Source organism: Wolffia australiana, chromosome 10 (genome assembly GCF_029677425.1).
Source record: "Wolffia australiana isolate 7733 chromosome 10, ASM2967742v1".
NCBI classification, from domain to species: domain Eukaryota; kingdom Viridiplantae; phylum Streptophyta; class Magnoliopsida; order Alismatales; family Araceae; genus Wolffia; species Wolffia australiana.
In genome coordinates, this window is record NC_135844.1 from 1946088 (window position 1) to 1971882 (window position 25795).

The 25795-nt window shown below is 47.3% G+C and overlaps 2 protein-coding genes across 2 annotated transcripts; both read left to right on the plus strand.

Moving 5' to 3' along the window:
• Nucleotides 1-2782: 2782 nt before the first annotated feature.
• LOC144708549 (Glucose-methanol-choline (GMC) oxidoreductase family protein) lies at nt 2783-5840 on the plus strand. Its single transcript, XM_078581925.1, has 2 exons — nt 2783-2951; nt 4169-5840. The coding sequence occupies exons 1-2, from the start codon at nt 2879-2881 to the stop codon at nt 5749-5751; spliced, it is 1656 nt and encodes a 551-aa protein (XP_078438051.1). The 5' UTR covers nt 2783-2878; the 3' UTR covers nt 5752-5840.
• LOC144708550 (Ribosomal L28 family) lies at nt 5773-7602 on the plus strand. Its single transcript, XM_078581926.1, has 2 exons — nt 5773-6075; nt 7025-7602. Exons 1-2 carry the CDS (start codon nt 5780-5782, stop codon nt 7407-7409), a joined length of 681 nt encoding a protein of 226 aa, XP_078438052.1. The 5' UTR covers nt 5773-5779; the 3' UTR covers nt 7410-7602.
• The last annotated feature ends 18193 nt before the right edge of the window (nt 7603-25795 follow it).

Consider the following 25795-nt stretch of genomic DNA (forward strand, 5'->3'; position numbering starts at 1 on the left):
GCCCAATAACCTTTATTGGCCTCCAAAATTAATTAAATATATCATCATATAGAATAAGTAATGTCGGATCGATTTAACCCAATCGATAGGTCGAGTCTCCGACACGTGGGGTGCCAAGCTACACATCGTGTCCTAGAAGATACAAAGGAATGTGTATTGACTCACTCATGGAACCTGTTCGTCATCAGTTACCGTGTATGTATAATCCCTCATCCACTTGACTCTCCTTGGACAACTTAGGGTATGGTCAATTGTCAAACCCTAATCGATCATCCAAGTTAGTACTGATACATTCGGAAATCATCGGAGAACTCTTCTCCGATATTTCACTGCCTTGGCCAAGGACTTCATTGCATCATCTTCCCTGAGCATTCACCTCTTATACCGAGGGTGGGCGATCTGATCTTGACCTCTCAATCTTCTTTGTGAACTTCTTTATGTACCCAAACTAAGACCGTTTAGAATCCCATGATTAGAGACTTGTTGGCCATAGCCAAAGTACAACCGTCTGTCCACAAGACGTCTTTGGTATCTCAAGTCTAAGGACCACTTACACAACCGTGATGTGAATCAACCTGATTGACAGTTTGGTATAATACCATTCAAGGATTCGTATGGATCAATTGAATGAACTCTTTCCACTAAAGAGCACCTACTATCTATATTTAGTGTCGCCACACTAATGGCTACGGGTCCGGCCATACTCATCATATGAGTGAGGCTAGATAGTGCTATTCTATCCGAATACTTCAATGTCCTTCTCGTGTATCATTGGAATAGGAATGTTTAGAACACATGCTTAAAGACTAGTGATATCCGTATTACGATCTCATCATAATTCACTAAGTCCGATCATGTATTCACAGACTTCATTATAAGCATTACACGTGCACTATAATGAATATATTGCATTATTGAACATAGAACAAGATGTGGAATGTGGGATTGGCTTGCCGACCACATATATTTCCATCAAGTTTATAAATATATGATTCTATTTTCACTTGCTTGAAAATGAAATAACTTCTTACATTTTGGAAAGTTCATTAAAATGGATTTGAAAATTGATTCAAAGAGTCAACATACTAATAAGTTCTGAACCAATATTGTAGAAAAAATTGCAGAACTGTCATGAGAAGTTACTGATTGAGAAACGTTTCAGATTGAGAGAAGTTGGGGATCAAGAGCAGATCAAGATTGTAAGATGTTTCATATCAATAAAGGATGCAAAAGTTAGAGAAGTCCCAAACTGAGAGAAGTTGTAGGTTGAGATAAGCTAAAGACTGAGAAAAGCTGAAGATTGACAGAAGTTTCAGATCTAGAGAAGTTGTTTTTGGATAAGAATATATCAAGAGAATCTGATAGTTAGACCATCAAAAAGATGAAGGCATGTAACAGATTGTAAGCGCAAGATGGAGCAACAGATTGTAAAAAAAATCCAAGAGAGAAAAGTGAAAGTATTGAGAATGAGAGGGTAAGGAGATTGCCAATCATAAAAAATCAAAATGCAATTTAAAGCACTAAGATATTGTGAGAAAGAAAGAGATAGATAGAGAGCGAGAATGGAAGAAGGGAGTATCCTATTTTTAAAGAATATATAATATATTATTATTTCTTTTAAATGGGCCATATCACATATCAGGACAATCACTCATTAAATAATTTAATAGTTTCCTTTAGTAAATAACCATTTGAATTATCAATTCAAATGGTTTAAAAACCCTAAAAAAGCTTAAAGAATATATAATATATTATTCTTTCTTTTAAATGGGCCATATCACATATTAGGACAATCACTCATTAAATAATTTAACAGTTTTTCTCCCTTTGTAAATAACCATTTGAATTATCAATTCAAATGGTTTAACAACCCTAAATGTATCACATTCTTCATGCTGTCTTCTCAACTGTCTCTAAAATATCGACTAAGACACCTTCCTCATTTTTTGTAAAATCAGATAATAAAAATAAAAATGGTGAACACATCACCAATCAAAATAATAAATGTAATCAAACAAAAATGTCATAAAAATAAATCAATAGCATTTTCAACAGCTGTAAACTCAGAGTGAATCATTGTGACCTGACGATGGAACATAATGTAATGGAAAGTGAGACATTAAAGCTTTTCATTCCATTAACCATTCCAAAGTCAGTACTAGGGATGGGCTTTTTAGTGCAATGTGAGGTTGCGAAATTGCTGTATGGTGCAAAATTTTAAACTGCACATCATGCAACTCCCAAATCATCTGCACTTCACTTTGAGGAGGACTTATGTAAGCTAATGTGCACATACTTTTTCAAGAAACTGAAAAATACAAAAAAAAAATTTAGCTAACCTTTTACTGCAACTTTGATACTGGCAACCTTCAAGTCTGCAATAAAAAGAATGATCATAATTTGTCACTATCTCTCACTCTCCCACTCATTTTTCATCTCTCTATCTCTATCTGCCTCATTGGTCATCTCTCTCTCTTTGCTAATCTCTCTCTCCCCCTCATTTCACATCTCTCTATCCTGTCTCTAGAGTCTCATATCTCTCTCATCTGTCTCTCTCCTGTCTTACAAGTCTTTTGTAGTTTTATAATATTTTAGTTGTATTTTTAATAATATTAATAAATAGACTCTTCATCGGTTTCCCATCGTTAGTTGCCGGGTTGTTCGTCCGTCACTTTAAGAACTCCATCGCAAATCTGGACCGTCCATTTTGAAAGGCATCGATAACGTCGCGATAGGAGAGGGGGTACTGGTTTTCGTAGACTGTGCCGCACGCAGATCGTACCGTAGATGTTGTTCCCGCCGAAACTGAGTGCTCTCCTCCTATAAAACTCTCTGCCGATCATTTTTCGAACAACCGTTCTTGGTGACGAGGAGAACGATGGCGGTCGGCCGATTAGCGAGATTCCTGTCGATCTTCTTGCTGTTTCTTGTGAACGTTTCTTCGGAGCAAGGTTCGTGAATTCCTTTCTTCTTTTGCCGGATGATTTTTTTAAGTGAACATGATAAGCAAATTTTTCCAGATTATCTTGTTAAGTGAGTTTGATCGACTGAATTTGATCAACTGAATTTGCCGGATGATTCTTTGAGTGAACATGAAAAGCAGATTTTTCCAGATTATCTGGTTAAGTGAGTATAATCATCTGAATTTCGCCCGATAACTTGTCCAGCGAATACGATCCCCTGATTTATATGAACGATCTTGTTAAGACACTATGAGCAGCGGATTTTCCGGACGATCTTATTCGGCGAATATGAACAGCAGATTTTTCGGATATTCTGGTCAAGTGAATATAAGAAGTTAAATTTTGCAGGATTATATCGTTTGTTGAATATGATCAGCTGATTTACCTGGATGATCTTTTCAGATGAATGTGATCAAAAAAATTTTGCCGTCTTATCAGATTTGATGAACATGATTACCAAACAGATTTCACCGGATAATCTTTTCTAGTGAATCTGATCAGATGATTTTTCCGGACTGTCCGGTTTCCTGAATATGATCAGCAGATTTTGCCGCATTATCTGCAGATTTTTAAAACAGAATTTGACGTATTATATGCAGTTTTTGTTACAATATGATCAGCAATCTTCGCCGGTTGATCTGATTCGACCAATAATCATTCCTTAGGATTTTGCCGGACTATCTAGTTTTCTTGTATCTTAAAATCCAAAAATACCGCCAGATAATCTTGATAATAAACTGAACTCGCTCGGCAGATCTCTCCGGACGATCCGGTTAGTAAAGTGAATACGATCAGCCGATTTCGCCATATCACCTGTTTTGTAGTAAACTGATCCGCGCACATCACCGCTTGGTTTCCCGGGATATCCTGTGCATAGTTAAATAATCCAAAGATTTCGCCAGATGATCTCATCATTAAAGTGAATAACCGAATACGATCAATGGCAGATCTTTCCTGATGATCCGGTTAATAAGTCGAATATAATCAGCACATATTTCCATATCAAGCGAGCTTCGTGCACATGTGAAAACGAAATAGAACGCAATCCAATCCGTCGTCCGTTTTCGAACATCCGTATTCCTTTATCGTTTATTCGTCATCCATAATCGGGCACCCGTCATCGATCATTTGTCATCCGTTCCGTCCGTACCTGTCCGTCATCCGTTGTCGAACGGTAATTTGATGATTTGAGACTCTTTTGGCAGAGCCGAGCTACGCGCGCTTCTCGTTCGACGCGTCGATGTTCCCGACGGAGGCCGAGTACGACTACATCGTCGTCGGAGGTGGCACGGCGGGGTGTCCGCTGGCGGCCACGCTTTCGCACGCGTACCGCGTCCTCCTCCTGGAACGAGGCGGCGTCCCGCACGAGTTCCCAAACCTCGCGACCCAAGAAGGCTTCCTGGCCGCTCTCTCCGAAACCGACAGCCAGGATTCCCCGGCGCAGGCCTTCGTCTCCGAGGAAGGCGTTCCCAACGCCAGAGGCCGCGTCCTCGGCGGCGGCAGCGCCATCAACGCCGGCTTCTACAGTCGCGCCGAGCCCGACTTCTTCGAGCAGAGCGCCATCCGCTGGAACATGGCCATGGTCAACGACTCCTACGAGTGGGTCGAGCGTACGGTCACCTTCCAACCGCTGCTCGGCACGTGGCAGTCCGCCGTCCGAGACTCCCTCCTCGAGGCCAACGTCACCCCCTACAACGACTTCACCGTCCTCCACGTCAGAGGCACCAAGATCGGCGCCTCCACCTTCGACTCCGCCGGCCGCCGCCACACCGCCGCCGACCTCCTCGCCTCCGCCGACCCCGCCAACATCCAAGTCGCGGTCCGCGCCACCGTCGAGAAGATTCTCATCCAGCCGTCCGTTCTCGGGAAAACCAAGAAGCCGACGGCGGTCGGCGTCGCTTACAGAGACCAATTCGGCGCGCGACACGTGGCGAAGACGCGGGACGGCGGGGAGGTGATCCTCTCCGCCGGCGCGCTGGGCAGCCCGCAGCTGCTCCTCCTCAGCGGGGTGGGCCCGCGGGGGCATCTCCAGTCCATGGGAGTCTCCGTCCTACGTCACCACCCTCACGTCGGCAAGTTCGTCTACGACAACCCCCGGAACGGTATCTCCATCGCCCCCCCCGCCCCGCTCGAGCATTCCCTCATACAGGTGGTCGGGATCACCGACTCGGGCGCGTTCCTGGAGGCCGCGTCAACCGTCGTCGCCTTCTCGTCCCCGGGCCGCGCCGCCTTGCTCCACCGCGCCGCGCCGCCGCTGTTCCTCACCGTGGCCACCCTCATGGAGAAGGTCGGCAGCCCGCTGTCCCACGGCTGGCTCCGGCTCGCCTCCACGGACCCCCGCGACAACCCCCGGGTCCGGTTCAACTACTTCGCCCACCGCGCCGACCTGGCCCGGTGCGTGGACGGGCTGCGCACCGTGGGGGCCGTGCTGGAGGCCCAGTCCATGGACAAGTTCAAGGTGGGCCTGTTCGGCCTGGGCCGGGCGTTTCGCTTCGTTGGGCCCGCCCTGCCGGCGAACCGGTCCCGGGCCGCCATGGAGGAGTTCTGCCGGCAGACGCTGACCACCATCTGGCACTACCACGGCGGCTGCGTCGCCGGGAAGGTGGTCAACGGAGACCTCAAGCTCGCCGGCGTTGACTCTCTCCGCGTCGTTGACGGCTCCGTCCTCTCCACCTCCCCCGGGACGAACCCCCAGGCCACGATCATGATGCTGGGCCGGTACACCGCCCAGAAGTTGCTCCTCGAGAGGAAGAAGAAGCGGAAGCCTGCCGACGCCCACTCCTCCTGACCTCTTTCCCTCTCTCTCTAGAATAAGGATGCTCCGGCCCGTTACGGCCCAGAACTGGGAGAATAAAACCCTTGTTCTTTTTTTGTGTATTTCCTGTTTTTGTTTTTGGCTGATTGTTGTTGGTTGCAGTGCGCGGAAGGGCATGGCTTTCAGGTCGCAGCAGCTGTACAAGAAGCTGGGGAAGAAGCTGGGGGAAGAGATCGGGGAGGAGATGAAGAAGTGTCTGCCCGATGGGAAGATCGTGATGGGAAGAGCCAACCGCGGGATCTTCGCCGGACGGCACATCCAGTTCGGGAACCGGGTCAGCGAGGACGGAGGCAACAAGTAGGGACCTCTCTGCTCCATTTTCTTGATTCCTTTTTCTTTTTCCGATTATGTCTCATTTGGATTTCTAGCGTTCCGCCCCTTCGCCTTTCGATTTGGAAGATTTTTTTTTCTTCCGTAAGCTTATTTGATTAGTGAAGAAAATGCCCGCATTATTAAGTTTAAAATCCCTCTTTTTAGATGAAATCCTATGTTTTATCATTAAGGTTGTTTTTTTGCCATTTCTAGTTCTTTCCATTAATTATATCTCCGTTTGATGTAAAATTAAGAAACCAAAATTTACAACAACAGTAACCGTTAAAGGTTTTTTGGATCGCGTCCTACTGCTTACTGATCTGCGGGATGATTATTCTGGATTATCTTTTGCAATGTCGAGTTCTGAAGAGCAAGTCTGGATTGCTTTCGCTCAGAAAAAAATGATTCCCCCAAAGTTCATAATATAAGATTACTTTTGCGGGTTACTTCTGACCGTTTTCAGGTTTAGATTGCAGAAAAAATTCGACCCGATGCTTGACCGTTTCAGTTTATGCTTTGCATGTCACGTACGAATCCTTCAGTATTGTCTTCGATTAGAAAATAATAGGGCTCAGGAGATCATGCTTTTTTTGTCATGATCAATTGAGCCTGACCTGAAACAATTTTTTTCAGGGTTACATTGTAGTTAATCATATTTTGTTGCAGGAAGAATTACGATCCAGACACGAGACAATTTTTGAATTTTTAGGGATTAATCTTGCTTCATGATAATGATGCATCTAACATGCATAAATTTGCTCAATCTTTGGCAATTATGGAGAAATATTATTGGCCATTGATTTTTTTTTTTTTTTTAATTATTGACCATTGAAAATAGTCCTCTGACGTACATATAAATAAGAAATCTGATGGGCTCGTGGAGGATGCAGACATGATCTTAATTGGGCCTGATGGGGGCTCTGCTGTGTTACAGGACTCGGCGAACATGGAAGCCGAATGTGCAGGAGAAGCGGCTGTTCAGCTATGCCCTTGACCGGCACATCAGGGTGAAGGTGACGACACATGCCCTGCGCTGCATAGACAAGGCGGGCGGCATCGACGAATACCTCCTGAATACGCCTTATCATAAGATGGACACAGAGCTTGGTCTCCTCTGGAAGGCCAAGATGGAGAAGCTCTACCAGGAGCTCGGCCAGGCCGAAGCCTTCTTCTTCTCCCCAGAGGAGGAGGCCAAGATCAAAGCCGGCTTTGACCAGTACCGTGTCGCCAAGAGGACTTCCCGGTCTTCTTCGCAAGCAGCGGCGGCGGCAGAGGTGGCGGAGGCCGAAGCCTCGGGGGCAGGCCGAGCTACTTCATGATGTGTATGGTTGGGGAAGTAGCAGGATCACTCTCTCTTTGTGCAAGATTTTGGAAGCATCTCCTCCATCTTATTTTTTGGCTTTCCATAAGTGCAGATTTAGAAAGCATTATTCATTGGATAAATACAGTATATTTGGAAGGCTCTAGATTGCATTTAAACATGGACTTAAATATGCAATTTTGTTGACTTTATTATGGAGTATTAATAATGTGAAATAATTTGTCAAAGCCTCCATAGTATTCCTTGCAGAAATATCCGTGGATATTTGGTAAAGGAGCATGTGACGTTGGTGATTGAAAATGTTTTAGAGTGCCATGTCATCCTTTGAAAGATAAGTTTGGGCTTGAGTACGGAACTTCAATATTTAAAATCAGTTTATAAAAATAAATCTTTATCCCCAAAATATGTCTTGATAAATGGTATGGATCATAGAGCAGTGCGATATAGACGGGGCTCTTAAATTTCCATGTATCCGGATGTGCTTTAGATGGGTTAAGAGGGGACAGTACTTGAAACTTGAAAAAAGATGATGTGGTGTCACACAACTTTTGCATACATTGATCAAGGTCATCATTTGAAAGAGCAGGTAATATTCGACTGAAATATGGATATTTATTAGTGAAAATTCCACGTCATTGTCTTTTGAACCGTTAGAATCAAACTATCTGAATGTGTAAAACAAGGACAATCAGCATGAATCATTGGGTTGTTGAGAAATAATTGATCCAGGGGTCTCATATTTCTGTCTCATGAATAGGATTTTGGCCTTGGATTTTATGGCTAAAAATTGATTAGGATGCCCAACTATTCTTATTATTTTAAATTTTATATTTAAATTTAGGGACAAATTTATTGGAATCATAATTAGATAAAAGTATTTCAAGAAAATTCCATGAGGCCATGCCGTCACATCACCTCATCCAGATGGCATCACCAAACTTAACCTGAGTTCCCATTCTCATGCTCTCTTTCTCCTGTGCTGCCTTTTTGGGAGAGAGAGAAAGTGAAGAATTTGGGGAAAAAGTGAAATCCGACCCTAATTAAAAATTCTAAAAATGCAGAATTGTTCCAAATCTATTTAAAACTAAAGACTGAAAATCAGATCTTGAATCAGACTCAAATTGCAATGCTAATTTCATTCAAAACAACTTCTAGGGCATGTACATTTTGCCCATGCCAAGGCGTTTTAGAATCTCTCAAGAAGAAGTTAAAATACAAATCAGAAACTTACAACTTTGAATGCAGAATCAAGATCTGTCGACTTCCAAAGCAACTCCTGTGTCCTTCCTGGCCAAATCTTTGGGGAGAGCTTCAGAAAATGAATTTCGCCTTTTTCCAGACCTCTATTTAAAGAACCAACCATATGGATCGTAGAGGGGCAAAAGACAAACATGCTGATGGCGCGGCACCGTCCGACACCGCAAGGTCGTCACACGAGGAGCCAGCACCGCATCGAGCCCGCCACCGACATGTGTCCAGCCGACACGACGAGCCGCAACATCGACGCGCAACCCTGGGTTCAGATATTCGGCGTGAAGACACGCCACCTTCAGAGCGTTTGACTTACTTGTTTCTTGTTTCCTTTTCACCGCTTTTCGTCTTTATCATTTTGCCGTTGCAGTGAGGTGAAGAACCCATATGAGGATATCTTCCCCTCCCACCTACCTAGTGGGCCTTACAAGCCCTTTTATTTTCCTTTTTCCCCTTTGTAGTTTAGGGGCCCATTTCACCTTTCCTATATAAGGGAGAAGTGGGTGCCCCCCAAACTCACTCTTGAATTTTCTATGAAGTTATAACGTTTTAGAAGTTAGAAGAGTCACGTTCATGGAGGAGAGAAAGAAGAAGAAAGAAGAAGAAGAAGAAGGAAGAAGAAGAAGAAGAAGGAAGAAGAGAGGGAAGAAGAAGAAGAAGAAGGGAGGAGGAGAAGAAGATAACGATCGCCGATCGCCGCTCGTCGTACCCTCGCCGCCGCTCGCCGTGCCCACGCCGCCACTCGCCGTTCCCAAGCCGCCGCTCGCCATTCCTCGCCTCCACTCGCCGTTCTCACGCCACCGCCGCCGGCCTCGCGCCGTCTCCCACCGCTCTCACACCTTTCCTCGCTGATACCGCGCGCACCGCCACTCGCCAACTCACCCGTCATCGCTCGACATTCCCTCACGCCACAGCCGCTTCCCCACGTGCCGCGCGAGCTGTCGACTGCGCCCGCCACGCGAGTTGCAACCTGCGCGCGTTGACACCATCGCCCACGTGACTCCGCCCCTCGGCCGTCGACCTGCACGCCTGGGCAGCCCTGCACGTCCACAACGGGGAGCGCCTACGTCTACACGCCCGCCCGCTGTGGCCGCGCCCAGTGCCTGCTGCGTTGCGCCATGTCGCGAGACCAGCCCGCGCCCGGCGCCCGCGCAACGCCTGCCGGCTGCGCCACTCCCGTGCGAGGCCCAATCACCACGCCTCTCCACCGATCACCCTCGTCTGCGCCCAGTCTAACCGCACGCCCACGTCGACGCTCGCTCTGCATCCAGCACCCGCTCAATCATCCTGGCTGCTCCGCTTACACCTCGCCACCGTCCGCACCCCCAACCGACGTCCGTGTCCCTTGCTGTTTCTCCGGAACTCCTGATCACAGATATTTGTCGCCAGCGCGACAAAGGTACTCCTACTCTGCTTCTCTTTACGTCTCTTACTACATTGCACTTTCGATTCGCCTCCTCCGTGCTCGAGTTAGATGTAGGTGAGAGTGAGATAGGTTGAGAAAACGACGACTATCTACATGATGACTCTCAATAAGTCATCAAATATTTAGACTTTTAAGTATCAAAGCATCAAGAATATTTAGTTAATTCATGTGAGTTGTCATACATATGCATTATTTTATAAAATTACTAACCCCACTTGATTCTTCGAATCAAGTGGATTATATTTGACATTTTTTGGTTAGTAAGTTCAGAAACAGGTTAAGACAACCAAAGGAGGATGACAAGAATCAAGAGGAGTTGGCGAAAATTCCGAAAATGCCCCCGGGGCATGTGTTAAGAGAAACCTATAAATACTCTCTTGAGAGTTCATTTTGAGGTTGTCCAGAATTTCCACCTGAACAGGCTAGGGCTTGGAGAAGAAGAGTTCTGCACCCTCCAAGAGCTGATGAGCATTGGAGCTGGAGAGAAGGAGCAAGCTGAGGAGTAGCTTGGGCTAGACGACCTCCACCTCGCCGCAAGGATCGTGACGCAAGGTTGGAGCGATTTCCCAAGTTTCAGAAACTGTGTAATTCTCTCTCTATTAGACAATCTAGGTTGGGTTGGAAGATTCTCACCAGTGATCTTCCAACAATTCCCACTGAAATTGTTCCTCGTTTGGTTTGATTTCAAGTTTATAGTTTGTTCAATTCCATTCTCTCTTCGTTTCTCTTCAAATCGACTATCCATTCATCACACCCAGTTCAAGTTTCGCCCCTTCAACCGCAGCTTCGCGCAGCACAGCAGCGCGCAGCCAAGCTGCGCAGCAAGGCCTCGCACAGCACAGCCGCGCGTAGCCAAAGCTGCGCGCAGCAACGCCGCACCCAGCCAAGCCGCGCAGCTAGGCCGGGCGCAGCACAACAGCACGCAGCCAAGCCGCGCAGCAAGGCTGCGCGTAGCCAAAGCCGCGCGCAGCCAGGCCGGGCGCAGCACAACAGCGCGCAGCGCGCAGCACAGCAGCGCAGCAATTTCCGCGCGCAGGCCAACACCGCGCGCAGCAATTTCCGCGCACAGGCCAACACCGCGCGCAGCATTTGCCGCGCGTAGGCCACGCCCGCGCGCCACCAACGCCGCGCGCAGGTTGACCCCGTGTGCACGCGCGCAGGGTGTTTGGTAGTTTGCCAAAACCACAGGCTTAAGCCTGTGAAGGAAGAAACACCCTTTAGGTGTTAGCTCCATTAAGCCAATCCTGAAACAGAGTTCATTAGTCTACTGAGAAATTACTTTACATATCTCTCCTGAAGAAATTCCCTGAATTCTACTGAAGATAATTTCTCTGATTGTTAGGATTGATACAGAAATCTGATAAATTAAACTGCATTGAAAAGGAACTACTGTTGTTTTATCTGCTCCCTGTGGATCGACACCTTACTCGCCGTAAGGCTGTGAGGTTAAAAAAATATTGTTGCATAAGCTCAAATCCTCACACGATTGACCAGTCAATAACCAGTAAAAATACCCATAATTTGAGCTAATCACTACACGAGAGTCTTACCTGGCCGATACGAGTCGGGTTCACCCGACACGTGTGAGCATACTAGCGGGATATCCCCGTTCGGCGACGTACTCGCCCTCGACCCTCTCGAGCGATGTTCGGGAGGTCCATCTGACCTCAATTGAAGCGACCCCGTCAATCTCTGGAACAGCTACACCGCACTTTGGCGCACGCACGTACTACAGTAGGACTTTCACGCATCATCGTCATCATTTATACTTGTCCATTTGCATTGCTCGGATGACGCAAAACGTTGTCGTCCGATCGAGATCCTGATTCGATACCGAGCTGCTACCCTCGGCGTCGACCGGACGACGTCTTGACAACGTCCGGCATCACATGCCCTCAAAATTTCAGCTCAATCGGACGTCTAGATCTCAAGATATCGTTATTTTATTGGTGTTTAATATCAGCCGTTGGATCTTTTATCTCTTTTTAAAAAAATCTTATAAAATGGCATTTTCTGATTGGTTGGCGCTTATTTTTTTGTTTTCCCCCTTCTTGGATCACGTTCTGACATGACGTTGTGCGCGTACGGAGAATTGATGCTCTATTTAAATGGTTAAGAAGAAGCCATGTCACCCTTTTAGCGCCTTTTTTAAGTAAAAAAATAATAAAAAGCAGTAAAGCGGTGAACTTACCGTAATTATTTTATTACACGCAGGTTGATTTCCACGTGCATTTAATGCATGCGGCAAATCGACAGCTGCGTGCATTAAATAATGTGCACGGGTTCATTTCTTTATAACTGCACGTGGGTTGGTTGCCGCGTTCAATCAATACATGCGAATCGACTGCTGCGTGCATTAAATAACGTGCACGGGTTCATTTCTTTATAACTGCACATGGGTTGGTTGCCGCCTGCAATCAATGCACGCGGCTATCAGACTGCACGTATGAGCAAGTACTTCTTAAATGCACAAAAAAATTAAAGAAAAGAAAACGTACCTTTTCTCGCTGACCGCGCCACATCGTAATTGCTTTCAAGATAATGATTTGCTCATTATAGCATCACGATTTGCGATGCCATAATGAGCCAATAATGCGCTTTCTCTCTCTCTTAATATTATTTTAATAATATGCATCTACTTATTCGCCCAAATTTTGGGTGAATGACATGGATGCCACTTGATATATATATATAAATATATTAAAAAAGCTTTCTAAAATGCCAAATAAATAATATATGTATTCTTTAAATTTGTAAAAATCATTTCTTGGCTAAAATTCCAAGAAAATTATATAAAAATATGGAAAAATTCCAAGAAAGTTAGGAAAGCCCTTACCAACCTTTAGCCAAGTATTTAAGATCCTGTAAAAAATATTTCTTCAATGAAATGAGGTTAAATACCATGTAAAAATGAAAAAAATTAGAAACAATAATAAAATCAAAGTGTAAGTCATTTATCTCCATTTATATATGATAACATGCAAATATGGCCGTTAAAACACATAAATATAATTTAATATTCATGAATTAAACATGATAATTTGCAAGTTATCACTCTCTCTCACACATACTCTCTCTTAGTCTCTCTCTGTCTTATGCTCTCACACACATTATCTCTCTAGTCTCTCAGTCTTATGCTCTCTCACACTCTCTCTCTGTCATGTGCTCTCTCTCTCTCTCTCACACACACACACACACACACTCTCTCTCTCTCTCTCTTTGTCTTACACACACACTCTCTCTCTCAATGTGTCTCTTTGTCTTTTGCTCTCTCTCTCTCTCTCAGTGTTTCTCTCAGTTTTGTGCTCTCTCGCATACACACACACACTCTCTATAGTCTTATGCTCTCTCTTTCACAGACACTCTCTTTATCTCTTGCTTGCTCTCTCTCTCTCTCTCTCGTCTTATGCTCTCTCTCTCACACTCTCTAACTCTAGTCTTATGCTCTCTATCTCATAGACACTCTCTCTATCTCTTGCTTTCTCTCTCTCTCTCTCTCTCTCTCTCTCTCTCTCTCTCCCCCTCAGTCTTATGCTCCCTCACACACTCACACTCGCTCTCTATCCGTAATGTGTTCTCTCCCACATACACTCTCTCTCTAATTCATCTGCTCTCACTTTCACACTCACTCGCTCTCTCTCGGTCTCTCTCTCTCTAACTCTTGTGCTCTGACTCTCACACTCACTCTCCCTCTCTCAGTCTTGTGCTCTCATTCTTTTACTCAATCCCTCTCTCAATCTGGTGCTCTCTCTTTCTCACACACTCTCAGTCTTATTCTCTCACTCTCTCTAAGACATCCACTCTCTCAGTCTTATACTCTCATTTTCTCTGTCTTGTGCTCCCTCTCTCACACACACACACACTGTCAGTATTATGCTTTCACTTTCTCTCTCTCTCACACGCTCCCAGTCTTATACTCTCAAATTCTCTGTCTTGTGCTCCTCTCTCTCGCACACACTAAGTACTATGCTTTTACTTTCTCTCGCACACACTAAGTACTATGCTTTTACTTTCTCTCGCACACACTCTTAGTCTTATACTCTCACTCTCTCTCAGTCTCACGTTCAATCTTATGATCTCATTCTCTCTCTTAGTCTCTATTTCAGCCTTATGCTCTCACTCTCCCTCTCTCTCTCTATATATATTTATCTCTCTTTCAGTCGTATGCTCTCACTCTCCCTCAGAGTCTGTCTTTCAGTCTTAGGCTCTCACATCTACCCTTTCTCTGTCTCAGTCTCTCTTTCAGTCATGTTCTCACACACATTTGATGCAGGATGACTAGATGTGATGGAGCTAGGTGATGACCGGAACTGGATTCTAGGACAACTAGGGGTGATGGGATAAAACAGACCACAAATCACACAATCAAGTTTGAAAATTAAATCCAGTGAAAATACTAATGGTGCAGCCCCTCTCCTCGTCGAGGGCGGGAGTATTGTCTTACAACCACCGTGGTGATGCAAAGCACCAAAATCAATGACTTTGAACGGGCGACCGCCAGAAGATTCAAAGGTCTATTCAATCTATTCGCTTGAAGATTCAAAATCCAAATCTAATCCGACGGTGGTGTATGAACACTCGAAGAATACTGAACGAAGAACACAGTACCAATAGGTGTAGAAGTACCTCGGCACTAGATAGTGTGTGAAGAGGCGGCAAGAAATTCTAGACACGTCGTTGGCAGGACGATTGACGTGCGCTTCGACAGGGTGTCGCAAATCCAACTGTGCAGTCAGTTGGCATGGGGTCAAGGGGGGAGTCGCCCCCTTGCGGGGTGCGGGGCAGCGGCCCAACACCTACACGGTATGCACAGCGACCAGTGGCTGCAAGGGCGTCCCGTTGCACGGCGGGCACGCACTGGCGGCCGGGGACTCTACGGGCATAGGCGGACGAGACGCGGCAGGTACATGTGGCTGAGGGGCCCCGACGGCCGGGGCACAGGGCGAGGGTGGTGGTCAGTCAACGGGTGGGCGGCAAGAATGGTCCTTCCTTGACGGTGGTGGCAGCGACTGCAAGAGGCGGTAGCGGCGGCGGCTCGGGTGGGGACCACTAGGGCAAACTTTCTTTTTGAAGAAGAAGACTTCAATTCAAAAGAAAATTCACTTAGTGTTTCTTACAACTTTAGCCTACATATAGGCCTTGGAGGAAAGAGAAAATACGAGAAATAAAATAAAGTGGACGACGTGTTATCGTGTCACGTCAAGGGGCAGTTCTGGATCTGGCGTTGACGACGTGTCATGACACGGGACATGTCGTGTGTAAGTGGAGACGCATCTGATGCCGATGCATCTAGTGCCGGTGCATTGACTTGGTCGTTATCACGACGGTTCTTCAATTGATGTTGACCACGAGTCAGGATGTGAGGCGTCTTGGTTGACGGTGGCGGTACGTCTGAAGATGATACGTTGATGTCGTCGCCACCACATTCTCTCTCTCTCTCTCTCTCTCTTTCAGTATTATGATCTCACATACACACATTATCACTCTTTCTGATGCTCTTCACCCTCTCTCTTAGTATTATGCTCTCAGTTTGTTTTTCAGTATTATGCTCTCACACATACTCTCCCACACACATACAATGTCTCTTTCAGTCTTATGCTCTCACACACACCCTCTATTTAGGAGTCTTATGTTCTCACTCTCTCTTTAAGTCTTATGCTCATACTCATAATCTCTCTCTTTAAGTCTCTCGTTAAGTCTTATGGTCTCACACATACTTTCCCTTTTAGTTTGTTTTTTAGTCTTATGCGCTCACACATAATCTCTTTTTATCTCTCTCATTCTCACAATCTCTTTCAGTCTTATCTTCTCACACACACCCCCTCTCAGAGTCTTATGCCCTGGGTCTCTCTTTTAGTCTTATGCTCACACACTCTCTCTCTGTCTTATGGTCTCAGACTCTCTCTATCTCTGTGAGTCTCTCTTTTAGTCGTATGCTCCCACACATTCTCTATCTATCAGTCTCTTTCAGTCTTATGCTCTCATGCACACATTTTGACGCAGCCTTAGTACACAAACAGTGTAGGAAGAGGACTTAAATCCACAAGCCTTGCTCTAATTGAAGCAGCCAAACCTTGAATCCCCAGAACTAGCTTCTCCTACCCTTGAGTCCATGAGGAGTTGTGATTGAATCCACAAGCACTGAAGCACTCTCTAGCAAAGAGAACATTTAGGGGGGAGAAACTAGAGTTTCAACAAAACAATACACTTCAATAATTATCCTTCAAGGCTACATGGGGGCCTTAAAGAGAGAGAGTATGTGTGTGAGCATAAGACTAAAGATGGTTCGATGAGGTATCCCAAAGGTAGTTATCTGCGCAAATTTTTCAGTCAAAGATTGAATCCCTTCAGGATAATGTTATTTAAAAAAAACACAAGGTTCCCAAATTAGGAGAAATGTAGATTACGATCAATTAATATGATTTAATAATATAAATTTGGAAACCGTTTTTCTTGTAATCACTTTTTCTCAAAAGGGAACAAGTGGCTGAAGATGTTAGAGGGCTCCCATCAAGGGATACCTTCTATTTCTTCATTTCTATCAAATGTGTATATTATTACATTTCATAAAGTAAAATGAATAGAATGAGTTGAGGTGAAAGAATGTGCTTCAGAATGAACAAAAAATAATTTTTAAACCCAAAATAACACAATAAATAGTTTTCATGAACAATAGTTCTCTCCTTAATATCTCCACAAAAATGGGTATAGAATCAACAACCGGTTCATACCTCCAAGTGTAGATAATGCTATTTTATCTGGATATTTTGATGCTATCTTTTAATTACCTATGAGTATGAATGTTTATGACACACTTTTTAAAAACAAACTTTTCACACTAGTATGAACATGGTATTGCAGAGTATAAAATGCCTTTTGAGCAACAACCTTGGAGATAGGAGTGTATAATGAGGTGGGTGTTTTACATCATTAACTCAAATAATTTAACGCTTGGTGGGATGAATGTAGCTAAGAATGGTGGTCTCAGTGATTGCTCATTTGATGCTAGTTTGTACCATAATTCCGTCGTAGTTTACCTGGTGCAGCAGGGGATGCGTGGATTTTACTATATGTCCAATTTATAGGTTTGTTGAATCCACTCCAGCAACATGAGAATTTATGGAAATCTGCCATACACAAGAAAGGTTGAGTGTATTCTCTTAATTAATTAATGAGGTACTGATGACTAATGCAATGATGATGTAGGACGTCGTCAAAGCGTCTTCCGGTCGTCACAGAGGGTAGCGACTCGGTATCGATAACGTAACTCTATCGGACCACGGAAGCGAGCGTTGTCCGATAATGCTGATAAACAGATATGAAATGTGACGGAATGCGACAGTCCTAGATGTGGTACGTGCAAAAGCTGACTCACGGGTGTGTGCCGTTACCGGGGTTCAACGCGGTTGCCCAAGGAATGGTAGTCCAGGCCTCGTGAACCACGTCCGAGGGGTCGAGGACTACTACACGGCCAAACAGGAATATCCCGCGGGGTTGCTCAAACGCAACGGGCGAGCCCGACTCATCCAGACGGGTAAGACTCTCAGAAGATTCTTCCTCGTTTTCTCAATCTGTCCCTCTCACCTACGTCTAACCCGAGAGCGATGGAGGCAATTCAAAAGCGTACTGAAAAAGATAAGAGACGAAAAGGCAGGTAAGGGGGTACCTTCGTCGCGTCCGGCAACAGCTATTTTGGTGGCACCACGGAGGTTGGTAGGGGTGCGGTGACGGCTCGATGGCGTGGGCGACACAGGTGGCACGGCGGCACGGGGCGGTACTGCGGTGTGGTGTGGGCGCGCGATGCAGGGGCATGCGCGGGCGCACGGTACAGGGGCGTGCATGTTCGCGCAGGCAACGTCGCACACAGCGCGCAGGCGGCGGCGCGCGCGGGCACGCAATGCGGCGGCGCGTGCGTGGGCTCGCAGTGCGACGGCGCGCGCGGGCGCGCGGTGCTGCGACGTCTGCGGACGCGCGGTGCGGCGGGGCGCGGAGGCGCGTGGGCGGCGGGGCGCTCGCGTGCATGCGGTGGCGTGCACAGGCGCGCAGGTAGTGGCATGCACGAGCGCACTGGCTGCGGCGCGGTGGTGTGCGGCGATGGTGCGCAGGGCGTGCAAGCGGCGCGCGCGGTCGGCGTGCGCACAGATGCACAGGCGGCCCCACGCGTGGGCGGTGGTGCGGCGACACGCGCGAGGGCGCGGGCGGCGGCGCCTGCAGGCCTGAGTTAGCAGCGCTGTGTAGCGAAGGCGAGGGGCGGCGGAGGCGTCGGCGGCAGCGGCGCTCGTGACGGAGAGCGGCGGCGGCGGCGGGCATCTCTTTCTCTTCTCCCCTCTTTTTCTTCTCCTCTTCTTGCTTCTTTTTCCTTCTTCCTCCTCCTTCCTTCTCCTCTTCGTCAGCGAGGGACTCTTAGACTTCCAACGTTATAACTTTTCAACAAAATCTAGAGTAAAAAGTTGAGGGCGCCCACCCATTCCCTTTATAGGAGAGAGGTGGATGGGCCCCTTGAAACTACAAAAGAGAGTGAAAAGGACTATAGGGGCTTGGGCCCATTAACAGGAGGGAAAGATATCCTCATACGGGAACTTCCCCTCACTACAACGGGGTTACGAAGAACAGAAAATTATGAAAGAAAACATAAATGCGGAAAACGAAAGCGGTAAATGGGATCGAAGATGGCGCGTCATTACCCGGGATATTTCAATCTGGGTGCACGGATCGTCGCTTTTGCTTGTCGTGCGGGCTGGACGCGAATTGGTGGCAGCAAAGGTCCTGCGGTCTCAGACTGTGCCGCGCCATCAAATGATATGGTGAAAATGATAATGATTTTGAGAATGATAATACTATTCAAATTTGATCTAATTTCCATTTGGATCATATTAGATCAAAGTTGATTTAAAGATGTGCTGCTATCCCTTAGATATCTGTAATCTTTGTGAAATGAATGGAGATGGATGGAGATTAATCACGCCACTATGGATATACCCTGAAACCTGCAATCCAAGCGATACATCATGATCTGCACCAATTAGCTGTATGAAGTATACTCTTATTTCCCCAAATTCGGTTCCAGATACAGGTGACGTAGATGAGGGTTAGAATCAAACATGCATGAAGGTTAAGAGAATCTGAATATTGGGAACTTAGCTTGAACATTTTCGAACGGCTTGAATATTGCCCTTTGTGGTTAAGGCTTGCCGAGGTATATGCATCAGTTTCATTGTATTCTTTTCCTTGGCTGTATTCATATGCTATTTGGTACCTCATTTTCCTTTGGAAATTTTTTAATGCCATTGTTTTTCTTCATATTACTCATTCATTCTTTATCAATTAGCTCCTCCCGTTCCCCAAAGTCTGATACGTTGGTACAAGCTTACACTGTATTACAGAAAAATGGTGTTTCCGTTTAGAAAACAAGGCATATTAGTCCACAATTTCATGAGAAAACTCCAATGATCTCACTTCTCTCCTATTTAATACTTGGTCAGTAGGGCTAGACAGGAAACATCCACTTATGTTAACTCCAAGATGTTAATTATGGAATACAAGATGATATCATGATTCGGATGCTTTATTATAATGAAAAAATAATTCATGTAATTTGGTCATAGTGTATCTTGAAAATTATGTAATACTTTATATATTAAATAATGAAAGCATGTTATAATGGCATGTAACATATGCACACAAAAATATCTTTGCATGAAACAACTGCACCTTGGTATGTCAAGTGTTCTTGTGTTGAGCCCAATTAGGCTTGTCAATGCAGCAACAATTTAGAGGGCAATATTTTAGTATGCTTTATGTATGAGATCCTCATCTTCTCCATACAATAGCTTCCTCTTGCATTGAGAAGCAATTCCAATAAATTGCAAAAAATGATTTCCTTGTTGTCTACTCGTATGATTAGATAAGGCATCAGCTATATAATTCCTTTTATAAAAGATATGTTTCATACAAAATATTTTACAGCGCTTTACGCCATATGATAAATATGTGAGTCTGTAAATCATGGAAATTATCATGGTGGTCTCTGCATATTCAATGCACAAGTCGTCGTCCATGCGATACCATAAAAAATAGGAGTTCATGCTTGACTCCCAATCGATGAATTCCTTCAGCTTCCTCGACCCTTTGAAGATGGCGACATCAGCTCGTACGCACTTCTGGATCCTGGCGCGATGCTCGTGTTGACGCTCGTAGTCGTCCATGCCGCTCGGGTACTGCATATCCTCCATATTGCGGTTCGACGTGTTGTCGGGGTGGGGTTGGTTAGTGCTCGTGGTCAACCCATCGTCGTGGTTGACCATCATACAAGGCGTGGTGATCAGGTATCATGCACGGAGGGTATCGAGGAACCTCATCGGGTTCTTCGTACCGTTGATCATAGGGTCGGACATAATCGTCTTGGCGGGCCGGTAGGTCAGCCACGTACCCATGATGATAGTCGTCTCGTGGGTATCGTCCATCCTGAACACGGACGTCCTGTGTGTCACGTGTAGGATATGGGTCGGGACGTTGGTCCCGAAGCATCTCATCCTGCCACCTGTCGTCGGGGTACTCTTTGTCTTCAACGGGTATTCGTGGTCGCTCTAGGGGAAGTGCGACCCTTGGTGGATCGCAGACTGGTTCCGGCGCCACAGGCTCGGGCACGACGACGGGTACCAGAGGCACCGCGGGTCATGCTAGTAGCTGTTCCACATGTTCAATGACGGCGGTCAGAGTGCAGAGGTATGCTCCGCGCTCCTCGTTCGCCTCCTCCCGGGGTCGATACTCCTGCTGCATCCTCCCTCGTCCACGTCCTGCTCCTCGATTGCGTGCAGAGAGAGCTCGAGGTGTAGGCTCGTCCATATGATCTTTCCTGTGGGGGCAACGACTCGTCATCGCGTTGTCCTTGACGTCACTAGGGTAGGTAGCACCTAGCGATAGTGAGGCGCTGTGGTGGGATCTAGCTCGTCCACGGCGTCCACGAACGTGTCCGCGTGGATTGAGTGATCCGTCGGCACCCCTATTGTCGGGTGCAATTCGTCTGGGCTTCGAAGGAGGCGGTGGTGCACAACCTTCAGGCGTGATGGGACGAGGCTCTAAGAGTTGTATAGGACTAACTCTTTTGAGCAGCGACGATTCGTCTCATCGTATTTAAGGCGAACCTTCGGAATGCATCCTTCTACTCATTCTCGTCTCGACGACCATGGCTAGTTCCTCGATGGGACAACTAAATGGGTTTTCATAAATGGATGTATGCAGATGTAATGATGCGAGGGTACGAGACGTGCTGTGGGCATCCACAATCTGGCTCTGATACAAAAATGATGTTGGACGTCGTTTGTGACTTCGTCCGACGGGTAAAAATACTAAGTGAATGTAACTATGTGATGCGAGTGACCTAGGTGAAAAGTACATCCAGGGCCGACGAGTGGGATCCACCGAGTTCTGAGCTCTGGAGCAAGCGGCCAGTGACAATGACCGTGACCTTCTGTCCTTCGTCCGAGCGACGACGGCGACTACGACGCCAAACGGAACAATTCCATAGGGTCTCACACGTAACGGACGGGCTCAGCCCATACCTAGAAAGACACTCAACTGGTAGTTTGTTCAATATTCTCTCACCTAATCTAGCCTGAGCGCGGTAGGGTGCAGTCAAAAAATATACTGAAAGACGTAATATAATGGGCGAGCAAGGGATGGCGTACCTCGTCGGTGGTGTCACTCGTTGTTGTGTTCTTCGTCGGTGTGATCCGATGCGGGCAGGTAGGCGGGAGCGTGCCGTTGACGGACACGGCTTAGCTCGACTGGCGGCGGCGTCGTGACACAAGAGTGGTAGTCGGAGAGGAGGCGAGGATGAAGAGAGAGGCGAAGTCGTTGCAGCACGAACAAGCAGCTGGGATTGGCAGGTACGGATGGTGTGACCCACGGCGGACACAGAGGCGTGGCCGTAGCTGATGAGACTGCACAATTGGGTCGTAAGGTTCCTGATCGACAATGGGTTACATAACTTGTCTACGCAACAAGCGGTTGATAGCGTAGGCCGTATCCGGGCAGTTGGCGGAAGTGTCGTTGGGTCATGGATTGGCCAGTGCGAACCATGGTAATTGGTTGACCACATGGGTGTCGGCTGGTGGGTTGCAACCGCTTGTTCAATACGGACAGTGAGGCCGAATGGTGTTCGGTCAAATCGCGACGTGAAGGGATTGTTGATGCAACACGACGGAATGCGCTGGCAAATATGACGATGATCGAGCAACGGGCTGAGAGGGCGACGGTCGACTACAGTGCAGGTTTGTCAGATGTATGTCTGTATTCAGCAGGTGTACACGGGCGCGTCCTACATTGGCAGGAATGGGTAACCGGCCGGTAGCGCAATCCGGACGTGTCCTTGGCGATCGGACAGTGTGGTAGATGATATCGGCCGGTGGTATGCGCCTGATCTCAGGAAAACGTGTGTGCCGGATTGATAATCTGTAGATGCAGCAGGGTGAGAGCCGAACGTGACCAGAACCGATGCATGCTCGTTGATCGACGTAACGGGACACCCAGATGGTGTTGAGAGGTAGGCACCGTCGGGCGATGACTCTACACCGTCGGACGAGCGCAGGCTCAACTAGGATGACCGCTCGCGGTGTGTTTCCAACAGGGCGATGGTTTGATTGAGAGCTTGGGCGCGGACTGGTGAATGGGGTTGGAGGGGCGAGAACGGGTCGAGTGTGGCGGCACGTAGTGATGTGTCCCTTGGTTCTCCTCCACGTTGTTTTCCTCTTCCTCTTCTTCTCCTCTTCCGCTTCCTCTTCCTTCTCCTCCTCCTCCTTACTCTCTTGGGTGAGATCTGAAACACGATGAGTAACTGCAACACAATACTTCCAGATCTAAGAAAGAATGTGGGGCCATCATGGCCTTATATAAGGCCATGATAGGGCCCTTACAATAGGTCCACTAAGGGGAGTCCAATAAGAGACCCCCCCCCTTTTAAAACACAATTAAAGGACATAGGGAATGAAACGACGTGAAAGATGAAAATGACGATGAAAACAATACAGATGAAGACGAAAACATAATGATACAGATGCGCACGTGATCTACCCGGGGTATTTAAACCCGGGCATCTTCACGGGCGCTTTGGCGTGTCGATCAGGCTGGACACGGACCGGTGGCGATGCTGATGACGGTGATGACGAGGATGATAATTCCGCTCATGATTCGTTGGCGTCGTCTAGACGTGCTCCATCACTTTGAAAAATATATTGTTGTGATCCTCAATAAGTGGCTTCGTAAGGCAACAAAGGCATTTAGACACCATATGAACTCCTAATTTCTTAACCGATGTATCCACTAGTAATGTATTCCTTAGTAACCTCCACATAGAAAATTGGGTTTTAGTAGGCAGTGATGGGGGACCATCTCGCCACCAGCACATAATGACGTCAATAGCCTTGCCGAGCTGCTCAAACCGACGCCCGCGACTTGTCATTCAAGTACTCCGCTTGGTGACACAACAGCACATGTGATGACGGACGTCACCGGGGACGTCGTCTGGTCGACACCAAATATGATGGTTTGGTGTTGATAAGTGATGATGGTATCGAATGTCTACAGTGTCTTCGTCCGACGGATAAACCCTAACGGTTAGTTGTAACTATGATGCACCAATGAATCTCCTACGTGTCGTACGTGCAGGCTCCGACTTGAGGGAGGCGCCGAGCTCCAAGCCTGGATGGGGTCGCCGTGTGACAGCAACGGTGGCCTATTGAACCTTGTCGGAGCGACGAAGGCGTCTACGGCCGAATGGACTCAGTCCGTAGGGCGCGCACGTAACGGACAATCTCGTCCGTACCCGCAAGACACTCAAATGTCGTAGTTCTCTCAATACCTCTCTCACCTACCTAGACCGAACGCGGTGGAATCAAGACGAAGGTATACTGCATGAGGTAAAATAATAAGCGGCAGAGAGAGGGTGCACCTCGACGTCGGGCGGCTTGTCGTGTAGGCGGTTCGTCGATGCGGCGACCGGTGCGAGTGTGATGGAGAGGGGCCAGAGGAAGGACCGGCGTAGCTCAACTGGCGGCAGGGCAGGAGCAGGAGGAGTTGGAGGCGAGATCAGGTGGGGACGCTCGAGATGAGGTGGTTCCGCAGGTGCAATCGCCTACCGGGAGCTCTAGTCAGAATCGTCCGGACCCGGAGGCACGATGTGATGCTCTTGAGGCTATGCCTGGTTCTTGGTCCGCTGGATCGTCCGGCGAGGACCGAGTGCAGCTACGGTCGGAAGATGGTCGGGCACCACCACACGAGCTGGTACAGTGGTACCGGCAGAGGCGAGTTGACGTCGTTGGGTGCACTCACGCCTGCCCTTAAGGGGGATAGGCAAGCCCTTCATGGGGACACGCTATCGTCCAGTCAACCGCATACGGGCCGGGGTACGCGGTGGACGGTCGCACGATACAAGTGCCAAATCGGCGGTCAACACAGTGCGGTCTTGACCGGGAGGGGGATGTTGGATTTCCGCAAAGCAGGCAGCGAATCTCCCATCTCCGGGGTGGCGAAGCAGAGTTCCCGAAAAAGGAAACAATGATCCAGCACCATCGGCGACCGTCAAGGTTGTCGGCCGGTGTCCGCACCAATGCAGGCGTCGATATGGCTCGGTCAGTCGGACGGCCGACTGAGGAAATCTTGGCGCAGGCGGTGGAATTTCCCATCACCGGGGGCGGCGGAGCAGAGTTTCAGAGGGGGAAAGAAAGCGATCCAGCACCACCGGCGGGTCGGCAAGATTGTCAACCGGGGCTCGCATTGGAGCAGGTGTCGACCTTGCTCGATCAGCCCGAAGATCGAAGGAGGTATCTCGGACCACGTCGGATTGATTCCTAGAGGAATCGGGGTAATCGTTTTCCCTGCCACTGCTTTCTCACGACGGAAAATTCAACTAGGGCGCTCCAAATCTGGAATGTCCCCATCTGTATCTCAGCCTTCCCTCTTCTTCTAGGAGAGGCGGGACTTGCTTCTTCTCAAACAAACTTCAATACTTAGAAAAAACAAGTCCCAATCCTTTGGAGTGCCCCTTCTTCCCTTAAGTAGGGGAATTAATGGGCCCCTAGAGGGTCAACAAGAGGGGAAAGTCTGATCCATTAGGGGGTCCTTATAGAATGGGCCCCAAACAAGGGGAAATTGAAAATATAAAAGGAAAAGGGAAATGGGAAAGGACTAGGGGCCCCTTTCCATGACGACGAAGGTGGACATATGTGACGCGTCGTGAATGCGACAAAAACAAAATGATGAATGCAAACAGAAACACTAAATATGATTAAGAACGATGAAAATCGAAAGGCAATAACTAGCATCTTCACCCAATCTTCGACGACGGTGGCGGCCAGCGCGGACGATGTCGTCGATAATCTATGATGGTGTGTGCCAACGTATTCATATTTTATCGTTTATTTTCATTTGTAATTTCCTCTTGGATTGTGGACAAGGCCTATCGTGTTTTGGGTCTCGTCCTTTGAACGGTTTTATTTTTGGCATTTTGAGAGGGCCGCTTGTCAAGAGACGGTTCCCTCCGTTATGGCCAATTGGGCATGCTGTCGTCCCTATATAAAGGCCGGCATACCCAAGAGGACACTTTAGAGAGAATTTGAATGAAAATTGAAGTTTGAGTGTCTTCCTAGTTTTCCAGTCATAGATAGCCGCAGTTAGATCGTGAGGAAGATCACGGCCTCCTCTCCACGACA